This window comes from Bos mutus, chromosome 2 (assembly GCF_027580195.1).
Source record: "Bos mutus isolate GX-2022 chromosome 2, NWIPB_WYAK_1.1, whole genome shotgun sequence".
Taxonomy (NCBI): Eukaryota; Metazoa; Chordata; class Mammalia; order Artiodactyla; family Bovidae; genus Bos; species Bos mutus.
The window spans coordinates 51458872-51483999 of record NC_091618.1 but is presented as its reverse complement, the minus strand read 5'-3'; the positions used below and the strand labels follow the sequence as shown (position 1 = coordinate 51483999).

The following is a 25128-nucleotide window of genomic DNA, read 5'->3' as shown; positions in this document are numbered from 1 at the left end:
CCACTGAAAATACTATTTCTAACTTGGTCTGAGTTTAATTCTTTTTTTAAGTATTCAAGGTAACCACCTTGAATATAGTTGTTTTGTTTTTAAACACAGTAGTGCCAAAATACAAAGTTTCTTAAAAAACATAGTCTGGGTAGGATAATCAGTCTTCCATGACTCATTTATCTTATGTTTATTCTTTGGAGCTTTTTTGTTTATAATGGCATACTAATATTGATCATTACTTTCTTCCTACAGCGTGGATTTGTGGTATCATTTCTATCACTGTCATTAGCCTGCTTTCCTTGCTAGGCGTGATCTTGGTTCCCATCATTAACCAAGGATGCTTCAAATTCCTTCTTACATTCCTTGTTGCACTAGCTGTAGGAACAATGAGTGGAGACGCCCTTCTTCATCTACTGCCCCATGTAAGAAACCTTTTAAATCTTTTTAAGAAGTAAAAGTATTTCAGCTAAAAGGGTCCTTTATTAGCAAGCTGTAGCATACTAATCTAACATTTCTGTTGTTTTATTGCTTATAGGATGAAGTATTTTTTCATTTGTACAGTTTTAAATTAAGTAGTATTTTTAAAATTGAATTTATTAGATTTTAAAGTAGCAAAAACTGATAGTGTCAGTTTTATCTTTACTTGTTACAACATATACATATTGTATCATCACAATGCACATTTTCACTCTCTTACAATTACATATGTCACTTACACCTTAGTGAAGCTGAAGTTTTAAAAATGCTCTATTAGTTCTGAAAGTGAATATTTAGTGATCAGTGAGTGTTTTATTTTTGTGGTTTCTCAAGAAAGCCATTAGAAGAAATGTATATAGTATTTTATAAAGGGCTTCCCTGGTAGCTCAGACGGTAAAGCGTCTGCCTACAATGTGGGAGACCCAGGTTCGATCCCTGGGTCGGGAAAATCCCCTAGAGAAGGCAATGGCAACCCACTCCAGTACTCTTGCCTAGAAAATCCCATGGACCAAGGAGCCTGGTAGGCTACAGTCCATGGGGTTGCAAAGAGTCAGACATGACTAAGTGACTTCCCTTCACTCTTCATATGGTATTTTTTAATGATTGTACACATAACCAGTGCTCCACAGGCATCTTTATTTGAGCAGGAATAGGCAGACATCTCCAGTTAATGATTTTAGATGTTTAAGCTCTTTACTCATGGGGCCGTTTATCTTTTCACCTGGTGTACCACTTGTGTTCTTCCATTTGGGAACACTTCTAATGATATGATCATAAGTCCACACTCCTGGGTTTCTGAGCCGGTGCAGTGGTAAAGAATCCACCTGCCAATGCAGAAGACGCAAGAGACGCAGGTTCCACCCCTGGGTAGGGAAGATCCCCTGGAGGAGGAAATGGCAACTCACTCCAGTATTCTTGCCTGAAAAATCCCATGGACAGACGAGCCTGGTGGGCTAAGAGTCAGACATGACTGAGCACTTGTACAGGCACATGCATCACACTCCTGTTTCCTTGCTTATCAACCTTTTAAAAGGTTTATCACCAGTTAAGAGTGTTTGAACCAGTATTACTGTCTGTCCTTCAAATTATGAAAACAACAGAGCTTTTTTCTTTTCTGAATGTAAAATTATAGATTTGAACATTTATATTCTCATCTCTTCCCTTCTGGAGTATTTGGAAGACAGTATTTTATTTGTGTGTTGTGTACACCTGTTCTTCCTTTCTGCACTCCTGGTTGAGAATTCCCGATCTAGTGTCTAGAACAGTGTATGGCATTGCCTTTTAAAAAATTAATATTAAGACTGTGAATGTGCATTTTTTTTTTTTGCTGTTGATTCATTATATATAACTTATTTTCCCATTTATTTTAACCCCTTGCCTGCCCTTTCTCCCCAGCCACCAAGCATAGCAACAGTCTGCTTCAGAACTGGGCCAACAGTTGAAGTGCAAACAATGTTTAAGTGCTGTTTAACTTATTTTCTTAAGTGTTAATTAAATGATGCTATTACCTTTTGTAATGGTCTTATCTTCTTTAAGAGGTTTAGAAACCTCTTCTGTTGACCACTTGCAAATAAGGAAAGAATGTAAATAAATGTTACAAAGAGGGAAAATACTGAGGACCAGTTTTCTTTTACACTCTCTAAGATTAATATGATAGAACTTACATGTTTTGCAGTTTTAAAAGAGCTTTGTTTCTGTACACACATTTATTTTTGCTAAAGATTTAAAATGTAGAAAATTAAATGCATGTTTAAGTATATACTTTTGCTCATGTTCAACAGTATGTGCAGACATAACATCTCATCACTTCTTTGAAATAATTAAGAAAAGAAAAGTATTATAAAAATTAGCTTAAGAGAAAGTTAGATTATAGGGAGTTAGAAATGGTTACCTGCTGGTGAATTAGTCTATTTTAGTTTTACTTCAGTTTACAAAGGACCCATCATTCCCTCTGTTCTTACTCCTGGATTGATTCTTACTATAGGATGTATTAATATTTTAACCCCGATAGCTGTTTGAAATTTTTGGTCTTTGTTTTAGAGTTACCATGAAGTGTAGTACTTTCCAGGCCATTGAGTATAACAAAATTAAATGGAAGACTACTTATATTCAAGTGATGTAACAGGGGATTTTTTTCTTTTCTGGAGATTATATTCGCAAAGTAGCATTGAATTGCTGGTTTAGAAGCTTTTCTTATTCTCATTAATAGTCTCAGGGTGGACATGATCACAGTCATCAACATGCACATGGGCATGGACATTCTCATGGACACGAATCTAAGAAGTTTCTGGAAGAATATGATGCTGTATTGAAAGGACTTGTTGCTCTAGGAGGCATTTACTTATTATTTATCATTGAACATTGCATTAGAATGTTTAAGCACTACAAACAGCAAAGGGTAAGTATTTTTTAATTATTTGTTTTCCGAAAGGTAGAACTCAAAAACCTTTATTTTTGGGAAGGCCTTGTTTTTTTCTTAATCATGGTGTTGGTATGTATTAAATATCATTGAATAAACTGTCTTCAGAGGAAAAACTGATCTTTGCCAGTTTTTTTTGTCATTACATTTGTTTTAGCATTTACAATCAAGCTATAGGAGTCCAGTTTCAGTTAATTTTGTGTTGCTTCTTATCTAGTTAACTTAAATAGTTTGGAAAAATACTGACCAATTTATGGTTACTAAAAATGCAAAAATATATAAATAGAAGCAAGTCTAATTGGTCTTCATAGGTAATATTTTCAAGTTTTAGAGGCTTTCACTGACATATCTTTTAATGAAAATGTTTTCACACAACAAATTTCTATACCAGAAATACCTTGCCAGTAGTGTAAGTAAGTACTAAAGGTAAAAAGAATTTAGATTCAGAGGGCTTTGTAGGAAGAAAATATTAATGAAATTAAGGATTTGGTGGTTCATTTAAAGTAACAAAACACTTCGGAGATGGTACTTCGACTATTGATTAAATGCCCTGTTTGTCATGAACTGTCTTTTGGGTCACATTTACTAGAATAAGACAAATATCTAAAAGAATTTTTCCCACAAGAAAATAAGATACTGTCATTCACTATGATTTACACACTTCCTATTCACATCTGTCTCTAAGGCTGTTCTTGAATACATCTCATTAAAATGATTGTGATATTGATGCTAATTGTTTTCAGTATATTTTGTTTAAGTAAATCCTAGAGGACATTTTTAGAAAGCTTCACAAAGTAACAAGTTAGAAAATTTTTACATTTTCTTAGTTAGCTACAAATATTAAAAAAAAAAAATCTTCAAGAACAGTGGATAGTCATTGTCATCATAATATATACAGTCCACTCTTATAATAGAACTTTAATGCTGTTTTTTTACAGATATATTCTTGTTTGTGTATGTATGTGTTTTGTATATATCCTCTTGGGACATATGGCTTAGAACAGAACTCTGAACTGGGATTCAGGAAAAGTGATTCTGTTTCTTGTTTAGCCACAAACTAGCTCTGAAACTTTGACTCATGCATCATGATTTCCAGTTGTTAACTAAATGCATAGGGAAATAAATTCTACTTCTCATCTGTATTTTCATATTATATTCCAAGTAGTGTATTTAATTTTAATGGCCATATTTTAGTCAGGGCATTGTATTTAATTGCTTCTAGAGGAGATTTGATCAAGATGGTGCATTCAGTGAAGTGTTATCTCAGGAATGGTCAAAGGACCTGGGAAGGATCAACTTAGAGAAAAGTGAAAAGATCTAACAGCCTTTGGCTTGTGAAGGGCCATGTGAAAGGCCATGTGGATAGGTGAAGAATTGACAATGGTGGGAGGGATGCCAAGGTAAAATTGACTGGAAGGAAATGAATCAGAGATTACTGCAGGATATTTAGAGGAAAGTTGAAGAGGTCTTGAGTCATGACATGGGGAAGAGAATGTGATTAAGATAATTATTTAAATGAGAGAATCCAGAAGAAGTTGATAAACAATTTAAAGTCCCTCTCTGTAAATAACAAATTTAGAACACAATACAAATTGCAAGGTTATAAAAAAGTTTTGGATTTACTGTGAGGCTCTAATTTTCTTCGATTGTGTGTACTAACATTGATGCAAAGAAACAGGAAAACAATAGAATGGGAAAGACTAGAGATCTCTTCAAGAAAATTAGAGACACCAAGGGAACATTTCATGCAAAGATGAGCACAATAAAGGACAGAGATGGTATGGACCTGACAGAAGCAGAAGATATTAAGAAGAGGTAGCAAGAATATACAGAAGAACTATACAAAGAGATCTTAATGACTCAGATAACCACGATGGTATGATCACTCACCTAGAGCCAGACATCCTGGAATGTGAAGTCAAATGGGCATTAGGAAGCATCACTAGGAACAAAGCTAGTGCAGGTGATGGAATTCCAGCTGAGCTATTTCAAATCCTAAAAGATGATGCTGTGAAAGTGCTGCACTCAATATGCCAGCAAATTTGGAAAACTCAGCAGTGGCCACAGACTGGAAAAGGTCAATGTTCATTCCAATCCCAAAGGCAACACCAAAGAATGTTCAAACTACTGCACAACTGCACTCATCTCACATGCTAGTAAAGTAATGCTTAAAATTCTCCAAGCCAGGCTTCAGCAATACGTGAACCATGAAATGTAGTCCTTTAAGAGAAGTTCAAAGTAAATAAATTTTTATAATTTAATCTTGAACGCGTTTTGAACCTAGACTTACTGACAAAATTGAACACATTTTTATAAAGCAAACTGATGGATGAGAAGAGAATTGTCAAAACATGGCAATTTTTTATAAATTTGAAATTGTGGGAAGTAAAAATCTATGTGGCATTCTAAATGTAATAGTAAGGAATTCTTCAAGTATACCAGAGAGTCTAGGTAGATAAATCAGTTCACCTCCTTTATAATAAATAGGACAATAAGTAACCTAAGATGAAAAAGTATATAGTGTTTTTTAAGAAAGGCAATTAATGATACTTGAGTAGAACAGACATTTGTTGTTCTGTGTAGATGAATCAACTATTGGAAGGAAGCTTTCAGAACACAAGTAACATACCAGATGCTGACTAGTTTCAGCAAGTTGGGGCTTTGTGGGTAGTCACTTGGCAAGTTTTTAGGAAAATCGACAGTCAGAAACAAAGCAGTTAAACAGACTCCCAGCTGGTGTTTTACTTTCTATATCTGTCTCATTGACTTTTGTATTGTTGTTGTCTTTTCCTTCCTTTTTTTTTTTCTTCATCTCATGTTAAAACTGCTGTTTCTTTTCTTCTCTTTAGGGTGTCTCCATATTACTTTCTTTTGAACATTTTCTGTTTCCTCAGTTTCTATTACCTACTGCTATGAAGCAGAACAACCCCAAGCCCCCAAAATAGGCAGGATTCAGTGGGACAGTTCTTTTGCTCCACATGGTGTCAGCTTGAGTGACTCACTCAAACTCCTCTGGTCTGGGTTGACTAGGGCAGTTCAGGGCTGGAAAGGTCTCAGAATGCCTCAGTCTGTTTCTGCATCTTGGTACTTCTCCACATGGCCTCTCTTCAGAGTCTAGAATGAGCTTTTTCATAGCATAGTGGGCAAATTCCCTAAGGAAAAAGCAAAAGGTGCCAGGCTTATCTCAGACTAGGCCAGAACCGGCACAGAATAACTTCTGTTGGATTCTCTTTGGTCAAAGCAAGCCAAAAGACCTGTGAAAATTTAGGGACAAGGAATTCAGTTCAGACACTGTTGTGTCTGACTCTTGCGACTCCATGAACCACAGCACGCCAGGCCTCTCTGTCCATCACCAATTCCTGGAGCTTACCCAAACTCACGTCCATTGAGTCGGTGATGCCATCCAACCATCTCATCCTCTGTCATCCCCTTCTCCTCCTGCCCTCAATCTTTCCCAGCATCATGGTCTTTTCAAATGAGTCAGCTCTTCACATAAGGTGGCCAAAGTATTGGAGTTTCAGCTTCAACATCAGTCCTTCCAGTGAACACCCAGGACTGATCTCCTTTAGGATGGACTGGTTGGATCTCCTTGCAGTCCAAGGGACTCTCAAGAGTCTTCTCCAACACCACAGTTCAAAAGCATCAATTCTTTGGTGCTCAGCTTTCTTTATAGTCCAACTCTCATATCCATATATGACTACTGGAAAAACCATAGCCTTGACTAGAGGGACGTTTGTTGACAAAGTAATGTCTCTGCTTTTTAATATGCTTCCTAGGTTGGTCATAACTTTCCTTCCAAGGAGTAAGCGTCTTTTAATTTCATGGCTGCAATCACCATCTGCAGTGATTTTGGAGCCCCCCAAAATAAAGTCAGCTACTGCTTCCCCATCTATTTGCCATGAAGTGACGGGACCGGATGCCATGATCTTAGTTTTCTGAATAGATTCCACCGTAAGATTCCTTATGGATGGAATAGAATACTTATACAGGGAGAAAAGAAATCGATGGTAACCATCTTTTGGAGACTCTACTGCATGTTCAGCTAGCCATAACAAATCTACTTACGCAGCAGTTAGAAGATTTAAACATCTGAAATGTAGTTCACAGCCTATAAGCAAAACCAGCAAGGATTTACTTTTATTCTGTTCTAAAATAGTTATTTACTTTTTAAAAAGTGAACATTGATTAGAAGTATAAATTTAAGTCAGAAGAGTTGTTAGTGATAGACTGATGAGAAGAAGCCAGACTATTAAGAGATAATGTAGGAAAATTCAAAACAATGAAATATAACAGACTTTATTAGTAGAGAACAGATTAAATGAAAAAGGAAAGTTGTCTTTATTGCAAAGCTGTTAAGTCAGTAATTAATTGGTCATTTTCATATATCACCTCATTTAATCCTTATAAGAATCTCATTTTCATTTTATAGATGAATATTTTTAGGGTTAATAAACTTAGCTTGTCCAAGTGTCATAAAGGTAAACTGTAGACTTAAGATTTTAATTCAAGTTTGTCTCTATTATTGTCACATATAGGGGAAAGTGACATTGTGATAAATACAGAAAGAAATTAAAAGGAATAAGCTTTCATTTTTTAAAATTTCCCATTCTACACAGTATTAAATGAGAGCAATATTACATATATTTCATGCATTTTGTTTGGGTTGCACATAATAATACAGTACTCTTTACCCTATTCTTATCTTGGAAGTATATGAATTGGACCATTTAGTTGAATATTTGAAAAAAAAAAAAACATGCAACTTTAGTTGGAGTTTTCATCTGCTTAGGTCTTTTGATTAATTTCTAAAAGTTTTTTTCTCCTTTTATAAATATTTTATAAAATTACCACCATTTATTCCCATAGATGTTAACAGTGAATACTGTTACTAATTGTGCCTGCAAATTTAATGCTCATACCAGATTTTTCTTTTTTTCAGGGAAAAGAGAAATGGTTTATGAAGCAGAACACAGAAGAATCGGCTATTGGAAGGAAGCTTTCAGATCATAAGTTAAATAATACACCAGATGCTGACTGGCTTCAGCTCAAGCCTCTTGCCGGTAGACAACAGTTCTGACTAAAGAGAAACCTTTAAAATATAAAAATTGAAATTTTGCATCTAAACTGTACCTGTGTTGTTTGAAATTTGTCTTTGTGGCTTCTCTAATATTAGTTTCTTTTATTTCCTTATGTGTCTCAACTGATTTTGTTCATGTTATGATTATTTTCAGCCTTATTTATTATACTGGGATATAGGGCCAATTCATTATATTACCAGGCAAGGAAGATATTGCACTTTTTACTTTACAGAAAAAAAAAAAAAAAATGAAACAAAACATCTTTAGTGTTTTATTTCTTGGTAATGCAAAAATCTCTGTGCCCTCCATATATGATTGTTTTCATGTGAGAAAAGGAGAGTAGGCCTTTGTACTTAAAGGAGAGTGATCTTGTACATAAAAATCTGCTCATCCATTCATCTATTGTGTTTTGTATTGATGTAATGAGGTAGCTTAAAATTTTCAGGAAAACCTAATATTTAACTATAATTTTTCCTGTTTGTGAGCTTATATTTTCCCCTGAATATTACTAATGATTTTCTGTAGAAGAGGCAACCGTAGACTCTGCCCCAAAATACGTTTGTGAAGCAAATCTTTGTCATATAATAGCTTTTGTAAACTAGGTGAGAGGCCAACTTTCATTTTAAAAAATGTGACAGATGTTATCACTTATGGGTCTTTTTTTTTTTTTCACTTATGGGTTTTTAAACTTCATTTTCATAAAGATCTAGAAATTATCTTGTTCAGATATGTAAAGCACCCAGAGGAAGCAAGTGGTTTAACTTTTCTTTGTTTTCTTAAATGATAAGAGAAAGTTAGAGTGGGTAAACTTTAAGGTTCCTTTGTTCTCTGAAAAATTATGGGTTTATTTTGTTACCATGGGAATTCTACAGTAACTTTCCACTTTTATTTTCAACTGTTGGTGATGTGTTCCTTAAGCTTCACATGTCTTCATGAGTGCCAGTTTCTCTCCTCTCTGCTATTGATTTCAGTTCCCTTCATTTACTTCATCTGATTCATCTTTTAGACTCTCAAAACCCCAGTTTATGTGTATGCATATGTATATTTCCTTATTTATTTGGTTTTTTAATATCTATTTAGGAATTATAAAAGACTTTCACCTAGGAAATTTTCATTACACTGCTATTTTGTCTGGGTTTAAATTAAGCAAATATGCATTCATGTACTTGTTGATAAAGCATATCCTTTGCCATTATAAATATAGGAACTGATGACTCGGTTGTTTCTGAAGATCGACTTAATGAAACTGAACTGACTGATTTAGAAGGCCAGCAAGAATCCCCTCCTAAAAATTACCTTCGTATAGAAGAGGAGAAAATCATGGACCATTCTCACAGTGATGGAATGCATGCCATTCATGAGCATGACCTCCATGCTGCTGCACATAACCACCATGATGAGAGTAAAACTGTGCTGAGGAAGCATAATCATCAGTGGCACCACAAACATTCTCATCATTCACATGGTCCCTGTCATTCTGGATCAGATCTGAAAGAAACAGGAATAGCTAATATTGCTTGGATGGTAATCATGGGAGATGGCATCCACAATTTCAGTGATGGGTTAGCAATTGGTAAGTAGGCTTAAAACTTGGGTTATAATTTGTTATTCCTTAAGACCATTTTCTGTTTTCCACTGTTTTAGTACTAATCTTGGAGCTTAACAAGTATACTATTATATATTAGTCCTGTCATTTGGCTTTTCCAAAGGCGATGTCAGCGTCTTTGGTAAGTTTACTTGGGGGCATAAAGGTATACTTTCAGTGGGTTTTTCTTTGAACATGTAAACAAATGTCTGCAGTATACTTCTTTAGTAACTTGATTTCTTATTGAAGGGATAGTTACCATATTGAAAAAGCTACCTTAACATATTTTCAAATACATTTATACATTTCCGAATGAGAACAAATGAATTTGAATCTTGGGTTTAAAAATTTTTTTATACTTTAAAAAGTGAAGAAAAACTTTACAATGGTAAAAATCCATTATATCAAATTCAAATATATGTTAGAATCTTGTTAATATAAACTGATGTTACCAGTTTAGGAGAACATTAAAAGTGATTAATACATAATTTTCTTTTGAGATCCAGACTATTAAATAATTATTCAGAAGTAGGCTTTGGTTTCTTTCAGGAGAGACCATATTTTTGAAGCTACAGTGGCTGTCATTGTTAAAGAATAAAGAATTTTACTAGTAGTAGCAAACGCATGTATACCTCTGATTTCAGTTTTCAGGACATACTGACAAATAATAATTTATACCATTCATGCTCTAGACCTAGAAAAATTTGGATATAGATGCTTTTAAATATTTGAATATCTATAAATATTAGTTTGTAAGAACAAGCGCAGTTATAGACTTACATGACTTAAAATTGAGGTCAGAGATTGAAACACTAAAACTGTTACTGCTCTGACACTGTGGGTGAATTAGAAGATTACACAAATAGAGAATTTAATTCAATAGGGTATATTTATTTCATTGATTAGCTTTCTCTGGTTGTCACATACCTGTTGTACTTTACTCTCTGTGTGTTCAAAACCTATAGTGTATGAGATTAGTGAGTCACTCATCATTATGAAATTAGGTAAAAGAGAATGCACCTGCCATTATGAATGAAAATAGAAAAAGAGAAGATCAGTAAATGTCACTTGGATTTTTTCCACCCCCCTGACCTTAGGAGCGGCTTTCAGTGCTGGATTGACGGGAGGAATCAGTACTTCTATAGCTGTCTTCTGTCATGAACTGCCACATGAATTAGGTAACATGATCTTAAAATTTATCAGATTTCATCAAATGTAAGAGTTAATATAAATGCATCTAAATTTTAGAGATGTTAAAACATAAAAAATGGCTGATGGCAAGTATTCAGTATCATCATTCTCTTATTTACTGAAATTTTTGTTAATGTGCTTCCAAAAGTGTGTATTGTTTTTATGTATTTTTATTTTATATAAACAATATTGTTATAGCCCACTCTGTTTCTTATTTACTAATCAGTGTATTTTTAACTCCATGAATTAATTTAATGCTGTTTCTGCCTAGTACTTGAAGGTGTGTATTTACCACACTTTTACATACTTAGCACCCAGTAATTGGACTTACCATGTATCCTGCCACCACAGATAATGCTGCATTGAACATCTGTAGACTTGATGCTGAGAGACCCTTGTGAGAACATCGTATGGGGTATATACCTGGGAACAGAACTGATGGATCCTAAGATATGCATGCCTGAGAGTATCATATCACTGTCGAGAATGACCAAACTAATGTCCTCTCTAGCAGTAATAACTGAGAATTCCTTTGTTTCTTCATCCCTGGTAACACTTAGCATTAACTCTCTAATTTTTGCCAATTTATAAGGTGTACAGTGATATTTCTTTATTGTATTAATAGGCATTTTTTGATCCAGCAATCATTTTTTAAATTTCTCTTATGTTTTGGTTTCCTCCTATAAATTGAAAAATGGAAGAAAAAATATGAACATACATTCACATAGAAAATATGAGGGATATGAAGGTGACATAAATTTGAAAGAAAAAAAACTGCATCTCTTGAGTATCCAAGGAATTTCTTCATGTGCCCCTCCTTCTGACTGAACTGTCTATTATTTTGACTGTTTATCTTGATTGGTAGTATACTGATTGGCCCACTTTGAGTAGAATTAACTTATATAATTTTCTTAATTACTAACTGCTCATATAAAGTAAAAAAAAATCTCTTACTGCTTACTTGGTGCTGATTCTTTAGGACTTGATTCCCTATAGTTTTATTTACCTTGTCAACATTCGGCATATAATCATATATCTTGTTTATGCCCCATAATCCTTTATCCAGACCCTTCATTGTCTTTTCCTTGGGCATTTTCCTTAGGGAGTACTTATAGTTCTGGTTTCATTCTGTTCCAGTGTATCTTATATACCTATTTTCTTGACATATGCCTATGTTACTCTATGACTAGATGTGACTTAATCAAAATCTTTCAGTCCCCTTCCTTTACATATAAAGTAAAAGCTGAGAGGCATTAATGTTCCTTTCAGTGACCTTCACATCTGGCTTCCAGCTACCTTTTCAGCCTCACTCACCGAATTGCTGTTACTTGTTTTCGACTTCACCCAAACACAGTTAGTTCATCAAACCTGCACTCTGGGTGCCTGACCTATTTCTTTGCTTATTCCCTCCTAATTGGCTTGTCCTGCTAGGGCTGTCCCTAGTGTAGCATGTTAAGTCTTTTTCCCTCTAACTTCAGTACTGCCTTCCAGTACACCATGCCTCAGGTTTATCTTTCCTCTAAACTTTATCACTTACTTTCTCTAGGTCCTTCTTTTAATGCTTAGTATATTTCCCTTTTAGACATCCTATTTGCTTATAATGTAGGTTTTTTTTGTGTGCAGATATTATATCTCACATTGTGAGATATTATATCTCAGTTATATTTAACTGCTTTCCTATGCTAGTAAGAGAATGATGTACCAAATAACTTCCTTGCATTTCAGGAGCAACACAAATCAAGACTGTCTGTCAGTTTTTATATATAAGAAACATTGCCTAATTGTTTTAACCCTTTTTTTTTTAAGTTTGCTTAGTAATAAACTTGGATAGTCACATGCACATCCATAGTATGCCAGGAAAGCCTTCAGCTTCCTTCCTACCACCCACTACCCCCTAAAAGGAATATGTCAGGCCACTTTATAATTAAGTATGGTTATACCGAATTCTTCTTAACCACTTGCCATGCTCCATTTCAGCACAGAATTGACAGCAGAGATGTTGGAAATGAGGGAGGGTTGCCTTCCTCAACCTTACTCCTTTTTCCCCCTGTACTTTCTTATTGAAGGAGTGACACACAATGATAACTACACATAAGACAAATGTAGTACATAGCTTACTGGCTAGGTAAGCCCTTGTTTACCCAGTGCATTGTTCTGGTGAAAGCCTGAGCCAAGACACCTCAGTGAAATATTGAGACTCCAAATCTCTACCTGTTCTACCCCACAAACCAGAGATTAAGATGTTACTATTTGGGGCTTTCCTCGTGGCTCAGACAGTAAAGAATCTGCTTGCAATGCAGGGGGCCCAGGTTTGATCCCTGAGTTGGGAAGATCTCTTGGAGAAGGGAATGGTTACCCACTCTGGTATTCTTGCCTGGGAAATCCCATGGACAGAGGAGCCTGGTTGGCTACAGTCCACGGGGTCACAAAAAGTCGGACACGACTGAGCAACTAACACTATTGCTGTAAGAGGAAACTCCAATCCAGACGTACATCTGCTCTGCCAGAAGGAGAGGAGACATGAAAATGTATGTTTTCCCCAGTGCCTTGTGCTAAGTTGACAAACTGCCCCATGCTAGTTGCCTAAGCTCCTGGGAAAGGAAGATCCTAAAGAAATGACCCAGCTTCGTCCTCTGGAGTGGGCCTGAAGGGCTTTGGCTTTTTTATCCATCTACAATGTGGAGATGGTCTAAAGGAAGTTTTTACCTTTAAGACACAGTAATGAGCACTTTGGTAAAACAGGGCCAGATATATGTCTCTACTATGATTAGATTATCCATACTTATTTGGAGAAGAACAGAAAGTAGAGAGAGGCATAGAAGCTTCTGAGTCAGAATTTCTAGGCAAAGAGAAAAACCCATGCCTTTGAGGCTGCAACAAACACTAGGCAGGTGGATAGGGACAAATTCTCTTTCCACTTAGCAGTTTAAGATGTTGGCAAAGCAGCCTAATATGTCACATTCTAGGATACTTTGATATAAAACCTGTTTTGCCCTAGCTAAATTTTTGATTATGAATTCTTAAAACTATTCTGAGATTTTTATACTAAATTGATACCCTAAGGGAAAAAACATGTACAGTTGACCCTTGAACAACATGGGTTTGAACTGTGCAGAATTTTTTTTTCTGTAGTATATGAAAGTGAAGTGAAAGTTAATTTCTCATTCATGTCCAACTCTTTGGGATCCCCTGGACTGTAGCCTGCCCAGCTCCTCTGTCCATAGGATTCTCCAGGCAAGAGTACTGGAGTGGTTGCCATTTCCTTCTCCAGGGAATCTTTCCTACCCAGGGATCAAACCCAGGTCTCCTGCATTGCAGGCAGATTCTTTACCAACTGAGCCACTGAAGTTACACAACTGCCAAGCATCTGTCTCGGCCTCCAAGGGACTGGTTTTTCTCCTTGTCTAGGAATTTTGACTCAGAAGCTTCTATGCCTCTCTCTACACTCCGTTTCTCCAAATGAATATGAGTGGATAATCTAATCAGTAGAGGCCCTATTTTACCAAAGTGCCCATTACTGTGTCTTAAAGGTCTATAGTATATACCACAGTGTTACACGATTTGCAGTTGGTTGAATCTGCACATGTGGAATAGAGTATATGAAGGACTGACACAGATTTTCAACTGGGCCCCTGCGTCGTTCAAGGATCACTTACATTCTAGTACCTTGGAGACTGATCCTCAGTCCACCCAGTAATTCCAAATTTTGATGTTCCTCTTCTGAACAGATTTCTCTTTCTCTAATTGTGTTCCAGGTAGGGTTTTTGTATGTTTGGGAATGTATTATAAAAAAAACATGTACTTTTAAACCTTAGAATATAGGGAGGTCCCCTGAAAGAGGTGTGCAGAAACTGAAGCCATCAGAGGAAACAGAAAACCCAGATTTCTCATTTCATGTTTGCTGTGGTGTATGAGATTACCTGATTTATTACTCCTTCTTCTGTTTTTGCCAAACTTGTGTAGCTGAATTTAAGTAAGTTGCAATATTATTCTTTTGCATTCTTTCCACTTTTTTGTACCCTTTTCATAAGGAGCTATATTTGAAACATTTGAAAAATAATTTATAAGAAAACCTATATAAGAATGTATAAAGGGGAAGTGAGGTTGAGGATAATCCAAAAAGGTAGATGATCCAAACTCTTTTCTTGACATTGAGCAATGTTTTAACTTAAGGAAATAACATTTTGATAAATAAATGTAACTGTGTTACTAATACATTATTGACCAGAGATGTATTAATGCCACAGGCATTAGTTTTTAAAAAAATCCCTGGTCAATAATGTGTTAAGACTCAGCTTAGAGTGGCTGTCTATAATGCTGTCCATTTTTTCCTTCCTTCTCATGAGTATTAAGAATTAAATAAATTCAAAATAAGATACTCATAATGTGCTAAATAAATTGTCCAGGGAAAATTGAACATTCACTGTTTAGATTTATACATGTGTATACATGCATTAGTTAAGACAAAAAAAAAACCTTACAGTATATACTTAAAAAAAACTCAAAGATTTCATATTAGCAGATATTAACATTATAACATTGGATTGCATTAATATAACAGCTTTGGTAGGCACACCTCATTCTTTGTGCTAATTATATCCATTGTCAGCAGAAAGGAAGGAATATTGATTTGTCAAAAGATGAATATATTTGCTTATTCAGTGTAAATTCCAGCTGAGGATTCCTTTATTTTTCAAATGTTTATATAGGTTCTTACTGAGAAGAGAAGGGTAGAAAAATATGCAGATAACTTTGAGGAAATTATAACCTGAGATAAAAGTAGGACAAAGATAGATTCTTAAATGATTCATCATGATATAAGAACATCATATAAAAGTCATTTATACTGCTATATACTAGCATTGAACAATTAGAAATTGAAATTTTTAAAAAGTAATGTTCACAGTAACACCAAAAAATACAAAATACTTTGGTTAAATCTAACAAAATATACAATAGAATCTGTATGCCGAAAACTACAATTTGCCAACAAAAGAAATCAGAGGAAACTTACGTGAAGATCTGTTGTAAGTTTATGGACCAAAAGACTTAGCATTTCTAAGATACTAATTCTGCCTATAGATTCAGTACATTCCCAATTGAAATCTCAATAGACTATTTTGGAGATAAATGAATTTTTTACAAAAACTTTCATGGAAAGGGAAAGGAATGGCCAGAAGAATTTTAAAAAGTAAACCAAGGTTAAATTTAAGACTTGTAAATCCACAATAATCAAAACAATTTATATTAGTTAAAAAATAGGTACATAAATCAGTGGAACAAGGTATAGAATCCACACACATATAGCAACTTATTTGCAACAAAAGTGCAAAGGAAATCCCATGTAGAATGAATAGTTTGTTCAACAAATGTTTCTGCAATAATTGGATATCTACTTGCAAAAAAAAGTCCTCCTACCATAGACAAAAGTTAAAAATGGATCATTGATCTAAATGAAAAAAATTTTAAATATAAAAGAATTTTATAAGAAAACAGAAAATCTTGTGTATTTTGGATTAAGCAAGTTGTTCTTCTATACAACACCAAAAGCATGCTCTACTAAGGAAAAAAGTAATAAAGTGGACTTCCTAAAAAGTAAAAACTCTACACAAAAGACACTTAAAGAGAATGAAGAGACAAGCCAAAGACTAGGAATAAGTATTCGGAAAATATATATCTGATCAAAGTCTTTTGGGAAGTTTAAAGACCTCTCAACTCAGTAATAAGGAAACCAACAATTCAACAATTTAAAAAAATGGGTAAAATACTTGAACAGGCATTTCACTAAAGAAGTTATGCAGATAACAGATAAACACATGAGAATTCAGTACTGGATTTGTCATTGTGGGCTGGAAAGGATCAGGAGCAACCAGAACTCCTGTCTACATACAGGAGACAAAAATTTTGGTTGATACAGAAATTTATTTATGAATGTGTACAGTGGCTTTATTCATAATTACCAAAAATTGGAAACAACCTAAATGTCCTTAAGCTACTGAAGGGATAAATAAGCTATTGTTCATCTATGCAATATTACTTAGTGGTAAAAAGCCATGATTTTCTGATATAAATTGTAACATGGATGAATCTTAGATCACACTAAGTGAAAAAAAAAAAAAAATCCAGACTCAAAGGACTACATAATTTATGTGATGTTCTGGGGAAGACAAAACTGTAGGGACAGAAAGCAGATCACTAGAAGTGAGGGGCCTAAGGAAATTTGGGGGTTTGGGCAGGTAAAGAAACAGAGTCTGATAGTTATGTTTACATAATATATATACTTTTTTAAAATATATACTTTTGTTAAAACTCAGCATCACAAAAGGGGAGGATTATATATGTAAGTTATACCTTAATTTTAAAAAGTATTAACTAAATATCTCATCTGGAATCTTGTCTAGTTAATTCATGCTGTTTTGTAGTTATTCAGGGATGAAAGTAATCATCTTCCCACCCAGTAATATCAGGAAGGCATCAGAACTGATGTTTGTACTTAACAATACTTTGGTTCAATGAGTATTCAATAATGCTCCTTTAAAAATTCTATTTGAAATTATAAAAGGAAACACTGTATTTTATAATCTAAATGTCACTTCTGTAGTCTCATTTTATATTACCTAAACCCTGCTAAATGAAATTGTCCCTTTAACACAATAGATGGGTGAATTATTGAAAGTATGGTGAGGAACTCTGTAAAGGAAGAAGTTAGGGAACTCTTTCCCTAGAGGAAGCTGAGGAAGAAAGGCCAGAGGAAATTAAAACTCTAGAGAAGAGATAAAAATTGACATTGAATCCAAGTCTCAGCAGGAGAATTAAGTATTTAAGATGAGAGAGAGAAGCTATAGGATGTATAGCAATATTAGGTGGAAACTGGAGAATGGCAGTTTAGAAGCCATTGGTAGGTAATCTCGATTGTATTATCTTTCCCAATAATGTTGCAGGATGTAGTTTATAGCATTTCATTAGAACATGGAAAATAATGCCTTGCACTAATTTCTTTGTTGTTAACTTCTACTTATCTATTATAAATGAGAATCATGTAATCATAACTTACACACACACACACCTAGATCATGTGCTTTTAGTCATGTAAGGTACCTTTCTCATGGGAAAGAAACAGTATTCTTCTCATGGGAAAGAAATAGTTATTCTTCTCATGGGAAACAGCCCTCAGTATTCTGTATAGTAACTTGCATCTACTGAACATTCAGTAATTGACTGGATGTTTGTATATTTAGTAGCTAAAACAAAAAAAAGTTACAATTAATGAAACTATTGCTTTTGACCCTTTAGCTTCAAGACTGTTAGTTCTAGCAACATTTTGCCCTTCTAGTAATGTCTCTCTAATCAATATTTAATCCTTTATTACCAGCTTTAGACAGATGAGTGAGAAAAGTCTCTCTATTCTTTTTACACTTTTAGGATTTTCAGAATTAAGATTTAACTTTTCTTTTGGAATAAAGAAAACATAAATGTAAACTGCATACAATATACTTAGAATCTGTTACCTCTGTTCTTTCTTAGCCCATTTCCCTTAGAAGGGGCAGACATCAGAGTAGAGAGCTTTATTTGTTGCTCACAAAAAGTGCTGTGGTGAAGTTCTTTTTTCTTATGTCTTTTTGGTGTTCTGTAAATTTTCATTTCAGTTATCAAGTAACATTGACCTTGCTTTTTGATATACAGTTCTTTGAGTTTTAACATGTATATAGATTTGTGTCACTGCTACCACCATCAAGGATAACAGTTCCATCATCTCAACAAACCCCTTCATGCTGTCCCTGTGTAGTCACATCCCTTTTCTATCCTTGCCCTTTGGTGACCCCAAGTGCTCTTCATCACTATCGTTTTATCTTTTTGAGAATATCATATAATGGAATCATATATAACCTTCCAGACTATTTTTCAACATGATGCCTTTGAGATTCACCCAAGGTTTTGCATGTATTAAGGTTTAATAAGTAAAATTAAATTTCATTATAAAATTTCAGTTATAAAGGTATATCTTTTAATGTCATTCTTAATTTTGTTTTTTTGTTGGTGTTTTCCTGAATTTGTAAGTAAAATCCTGTGGTTTTAAAACTTACCTTATGTCTTAACTGCAGGTGATTTTGCCGTTCTTCTTAAAGCAGGCATGACTGTAAAGCAAGCAATTGTATACAACCTCCTCTCTGCCATGATGGCCTACATAGGCATGCTCATAGGCACAGCTGTTGGTCAGTATGCCAATAACATCACACTTTGGATCTTTGCAATCACTGCAGGCATGTTCCTCTACGTAGCCTTGGTGGATATGGTAAGACAGCTCATTTTATATTTTTGTTCTTACACTAAACCTGTAAATAGAATGAACTTCCAAAAATGGAAGAACTCTTTGGACGTAGTTTGAAAGACTAATAAATATAACCCATTTTAAAGACATATGATATCTTAAGTAATCTATTAGGACATTTAAGTAGGAGGATTCCTTCTTTGGCAACCAGTTATCTTGAAAGTTTTTGATCAAATAATATTACTATTCAAAGTAACCATCAATAATATTTAAAGGTATAATTAAAAAATTACTATAGTACTTTGAAGGTTTTGTAATATTGAGGTGGAAGTGTTTTTTTATGGTTAACAAAATAATTCTTTGAGCTTGCTTAATAGCAAATAGGAAGGAAGTACTATGTTTCTCCAGCCTTCTGCAGAAAATGGTTTATATTCCAAGGGGTTTATGTAATTGCCCTTATTTCTAACTTCAATTTAAAGTTAATAAATCTGTACCACTAATTAGTTTAATTTTAATTTTACTTTTATACCCTATATGTGTTAGGCAGTGTGTTTGCAAAATAATTTGGTTACTTTCTGTTTTTAACTAGATAACTGTGTTCACTTTTCTACCTAGTAGACTCTATTAGATAGTCTCGTTTCAGTTATATAACCTAAATTTTTAATTACAGAATATTTATTATAGCAAGTTTGGACAGTAAGAAAAAATAATTTTTATTTTATATCCAGAAGCAGCCATTTACCTCCTCTCTCCTTAAGCCTCTAACACCTCACTTACTGTCCTCATGTTTAGCTGATGACCTTACCTCCTATTTCATGGAGAACACTGAAGCCACTGAGACAACTTCCCACTAGTTCCTGTCACCATTTCTACTCATTTCCCTGTGTCAATGCCTGTTTACCTTTGTCCCTGTTACTATGAAAAAACGTCTGTGTTCCTACTAGATCCAGCTTCCTTCAAACTGTTCTCTAGATCTTATCTATCCCCTCTCTCACCCAACTCCCTTAAATTTCTCCCTTTTTCCTGCGTCATTTATTTTTCCCTCCTGCTGGATCATTCCTATCAGTGTATAAACCTCGTGTTACTTTTCCTATCTTAAAAAGGTAGGGTGGAAGAGGATCTTTTTAAATTCCAGTTTCAGTTTTAGCTACTGCCCTATTTATTATTCTCCTTCCCAGTTATAGTAATTACCCATTCTTGTTTTTTAATTCTTTTCTCTCATGAGTCTAGCTCATTAGGCTTTTTTCCTGACTGTTCTGCCAGGTTACTTTGTCAGATCTACCATTCACCAGAACATTGCTAAATCCGCAATGTTACCCTGTTCGTCTTCATTTCACTTTTCCTAACAGCAGCATCTGGCTGTTGATCATGCTCTTCTCTTTGGAATATTTCCTTGGCCATTGGCTTCTGTACCACCACCATTTCCTGAATTCCCATGTTTCTGGCCTTTTCTTAGTCTTTTGCTGGATTTTCTTCTCTTCCCTTACCTCTGAATGTTGATGAAAGCCCTCTCAGTAATCTTACCTGGTCTCATGGCTAAAGTCTCATGGCTTTAAGTATTTATTGGCTGATAATTTCTAACTTTGCAACCCTCACCCTGTGGACCAAGGAGCCTGATAGGCTACAGCCCATGAGGTCACAAAAAGTCAGGCACGACTGAGCGACTGAGCACACACACACAATGAGGGTGTATCACATCACATTTTTTGTGCTTCTCTGGTGGCTCAGACAGTCAAGAATTGGCCTGCAATGCAGGAGACCCAGGTTTGATCCCTGAGTTGGGAAGATCCCCTGGGGAAGGGAATGGCTACCCACTCCAGTATTCTTGCCTGGAGAATTCCATGGACAGAGAAGTCTGGCAGGCTACAGTTCATGGGATCACAAAGAGTTGGACATGACCGAGTGACTAACACTTTCATTTTCTTTACATCTTTAGCCCAGGCCATTTCCTTAACTCCAAATTAGCATTATCTACCAGCTTACCTGAATATCTAAAAGGTGTTATAAACTTAATATATTCAGAAACCAGCTCTTGATATTTGCCAACCCTACTCCTTACACCAGCACTTCCTTTAGAATCCTCCATCTATTTTTTTTAAATCCTCCATCTATTAACAATAACTTTTTTCTTCTTCTTTATTCTTTCTCAGATCAAAACCTTGAGTATCACTCTTTGACTCTCCTTTTTCTGTCCCTTCCACATCTACTGGGGCTCCATCTCCTCATCACCTATACTCTAGTCTCCTTCCAGGCACCATCATCTCTTTTTAACTGTTCTCCCTGCTTTTTTGCCCTTGTCATAGCCACCACACTCTATATCTATCACCACACCTTGGGTGACTTTTTTTTCCAAGTGATCCTTGTAAGATTAGATTAGATCATATCACTTGTGAGCTTCAAACCCTTCAGTGATTTTCCATCTCATTAAAGCAGAAGCACAAGAGTTCTTGTTTTGATCTTCAAGGTTTTTTATCCTCCTTTTCCATCCCTGATTTTCCTAACCTTACCTCACTTCTGCTCCCCCAGGAGGCACACTCTGCCTCAGGGTCCTGGCTCTCGCTGATCACTCCTGTGGAATATTTTCCTGAGACATTCTCCCGGCCAGTTCCCTTACTTCTTGAGGCACCCTATCTAAAATTTCAGTCTCCACACCAACATTTCACATCCTCTATTCCTACTTTACTTTTTCTCATTTGCACTTGCATCTAAATTTACTAATAACACACTGAACATTTTTTTTATTTATTGAGTTCATTTTGTGCCCCATTAGGCAATCAGTTCTCGGAAGGCAGGCATTTTTATAATATTTCAGTTACTGCTGGAGATGTATAATTAATTCATAATTAATTGAATGAAGAGTGGATGAGCTAATTCTTATATTAGAGAGCTAAACTTATAAAAAGAACAAGAGTGTCATTATAGTAAGGAATTAATAGTCTAATGAAGAAGAAAAGTAGCCATCAATTACAATCTTTTGTATGCACATTATGATAGACTGATGTACCATGTTTGTGAAATTAGAGTCTAGCTAAAAAATTGGGAAATAAAATTAGGCAAGTTTTTCTGGAATGGGAAATTTGAGCCAAGTATTTAAAGAAGGTAGAAGAGTTTATCAGAATCAAGAGGAAAGGGCATGTAAGAAATAACATCATTTCTTTTACCAGTCAGTCTACTCCTGGGACTATATTCTGAGGAAATAAAATGATTATTGCTAATAAAGCAAGCAAATAAAAATGAAATCATATTTCATATTTCAAAAAAAAAACTTTTGCAGAGTAGTTATAACGTCTCAATTGAAAACACCTAAGTATTCTAAAAGACAGGGACAAACTATCAACATATATTTTAGGACTCATTTAGGACATATATTAGGTAATATATCTACAGTGACATTAATTATGTAGATGGTGATCAGATCATGAGTCATACAATTTTCCATGCTAAAAAGGTTAGTCTATCTTATGAATTTTGGGAGACCATTAAAAGGTTTAAGCAACAATGACAGACAGTATCTCATTTTTGTTTTATAAAGATCACTTTAGCTAAAAGGAAGAAGTTTATATTGATTTATATAGTCATTAAGTAAGACAGCATCAATACCAGTAGTTTTAGTTTTAGACAGATAACAAATTGGAAGTTTCTGGTTTTTGGAAGCTTTGGATAGCACCTGTTTATCAACAAGCACTGTTGCATGTTAACACCTGTGGTCATACAGGTAGGTACTGGCTGGCTCTTAACTGGTTATGACAGACAGTACTGGTGTTAGCATTCAGGACAGAATTGAGTGTGAGGGAGGCACTATGGTGCCTCTTCTTGTTGGTATCTGCACATTCTAGAGGGAATATTTCTGTGAAATGTACATTGTTTATGTTTAAATACTAAGGACAGTTAAAAGTTTTTGTAACCATAAAATCTTGGGAAAAAAGTTTTTGTAACAATAAAAGTAGTCTTCTTTCTAAAATGATAGGTAAGAACCTGCCAGTTGTAGTCTTAATCTAGGGGTTGGCAAACCACGGAGTTTAAATATTTATTATTTCTTTTACTTTTCTGTAAAAGAAACAATAATAAATATTTAAACTCTGTGGACCATATAATGTCTGTCACAGTTATTCACCTTTGACATTTATAATGGTCTCTACTACTTAATTCTGCTGGATAAGAACAGTAACCTCCATTAGCATACACTACTGCACAGACTTCTATAAACCGAACATATAACCAGCATGAAGTAGTTCTTAAATAGGACTCTCAGGAGATTGTTAAATATACTGTAGCACTGTCAGAGCATGGTAATTGGATTAATTGTACTCATTATTTAATAATGAATAATGATATTTCTTCCTTGTAGACATTATGTACTTAACACTGCATTTCTCCTCCCTAAACCCCAGAGTACCAAGATACTGTTTGGAGTAAAAGCTTAGTGTCAAGTAGAGTAGCATATCAGTGTCCTGTAGGTATTCACTCCAAACTTGAAAAACAAACAACAAACAAAAATGAATATGAGAATTGGAAATAGTTCTTTTTAAATTTTGATTATGTTTGGGTGGGAAGAATGTATGCTTATAATAATGCACATACATTCATTCTTCAGCAAATCCTTTTTACTTAGACACATTAAAGATTTTAGTTTTATACTTTTCTATGGATTATTTTTAAATGTGGTATATGCTTGTGCTTTAGAAGCTGAACTATACTTTTCAGTGTACTGTGCCTTTAAAGATATTGGAAGCTTTCAAATTTTAAAAATGTTACCACTGTTAAGAGAATAGAATACCTTGTGAAGATAGCATGCATAACTTGGTAGTACTGCTGCACAGCCTTGATACACTATTTCTGTCTATTATTGGAAGAAAAATAATGGCTTTTAAGAGCATAAAGGTATCAATTTTGGAATTGTCTTGTTACTGTGTATCCTTGATGAAATGTGCAGTTGGAAATGAGAATTTAGATGGAAAAGGGTGAATAAATGATAGTTTTGAATGAAATATCCCCAAAGGAATCTTACTTTCTCAGTGAGCTTAAGATATATCAGTAAGTGTGGGAATGGTGGTGTTTTTTTCCCTGAGTTTCACTGGCAAAACTGCTAAAGTTTTATACTTTAGCAGAAATGTTGGCAGACAGTAAAACTTTTAAAAAGTAACTAATACATATATGATGTGTTCTGTTGGGAGGTGAGGAGGGCACAGATTTAGTCTTTATTTAGTACATAGCTAGAGCATAAAATTTCTAAGTGTTTGACTAAAATATGGTTAGCACCATGTTCAAAAGTATTAGTAGTTGTGCTTTAGTCACTAACTTCTTAAATAGGAAAATGTTTTAAAAAATGAGATTATACAAAATTGTTTTAAAATATTTAAAAAATATTTTTTAGCTTCCAGAAATGTTGCATGGTGATGGTGACAATGAAGAACATGGCTTCTGTCCAGTGGGGCAATTCATTCTTCAGAATTTAGGATTGCTGTTTGGATTTGCCATTATGCTGGTAATTGCCCTCTATGAAGACAAAATTGTGTTTGACCTCCAGTTTTGACCATTCCCAGCAATCACTGCTGATGATGAGAATGTTACCATGCAGCTTTGCATCTGTTCCTTGTACTGTAAGCACATTGCTCAAAGAAAAGTCAGTGGCTTGCACTACTTACAAGTTCATAGATTTGAGCCTAACCACAAAGACCAGTGCTCAGTACTGTTTTCCCTGCATGAAAGGGTCTTTTAAAAATATAAAACTTGTGATAAAGGAGAAAATGGGACTCCATGAACCAATGTTGATATAGGTTTGATTAAGACTTTTTATAAAGAAATAATCATATAAAAAACACTAAAGTAGTCTCTATTAGTAGAAACTTCTGTGGCTATGCAGAAATAGAAATTGAACCAAAAAGAAAAAAAATCACTTAAACTTTAAAAATATTTTAAATGGACTTCGGGCAGACTTTTCTTTGTGCTAAAAGTGAATTGTAGTGTCCTTTAATTCAGCTACATATGGGATCAACATGACACAGCTTTGAAGCTGCATAAAGTAGGACTGTAGCACCTAGAGGAAAGCTCAGGCTGCATTAGAGTATGGATTTAGCATTGGGAAAAGGCCCTTATTCTTTGAATCTAGAGTTACTAT

At 34.8% G+C, this 25128-nt stretch overlaps 1 protein-coding gene across 10 annotated transcripts in view; it reads left to right on the top strand.

Annotated features, from left to right (window-relative positions):
• SLC39A10 (solute carrier family 39 member 10) overlaps positions 1-24751 on the top strand; it is a 160251-nt gene extending 135500 nt beyond the window's left edge. For all 10 annotated transcript variants that reach the window (XM_070388896.1, XM_070388884.1, XM_070388897.1 and 7 more), the window contains 7 exons: positions 244-413; positions 2678-2866; positions 7827-7947; positions 9170-9538; positions 10648-10728; positions 18844-19034; positions 24385-24751. In XM_070388896.1, the coding sequence (XP_070244997.1) occupies positions 244-413; positions 2678-2866; positions 7827-7947; positions 9170-9538; positions 10648-10728; positions 18844-19034; positions 24385-24543 (1280 nt within the window). In that variant the 3' untranslated portion in view covers positions 24544-24751. The remainder of the gene's footprint in view (positions 1-243; positions 414-2677; positions 2867-7826; positions 7948-9169; positions 9539-10647; positions 10729-18843; positions 19035-24384) is intronic.
• The last annotated feature ends 377 nt before the right edge of the window (positions 24752-25128 follow it).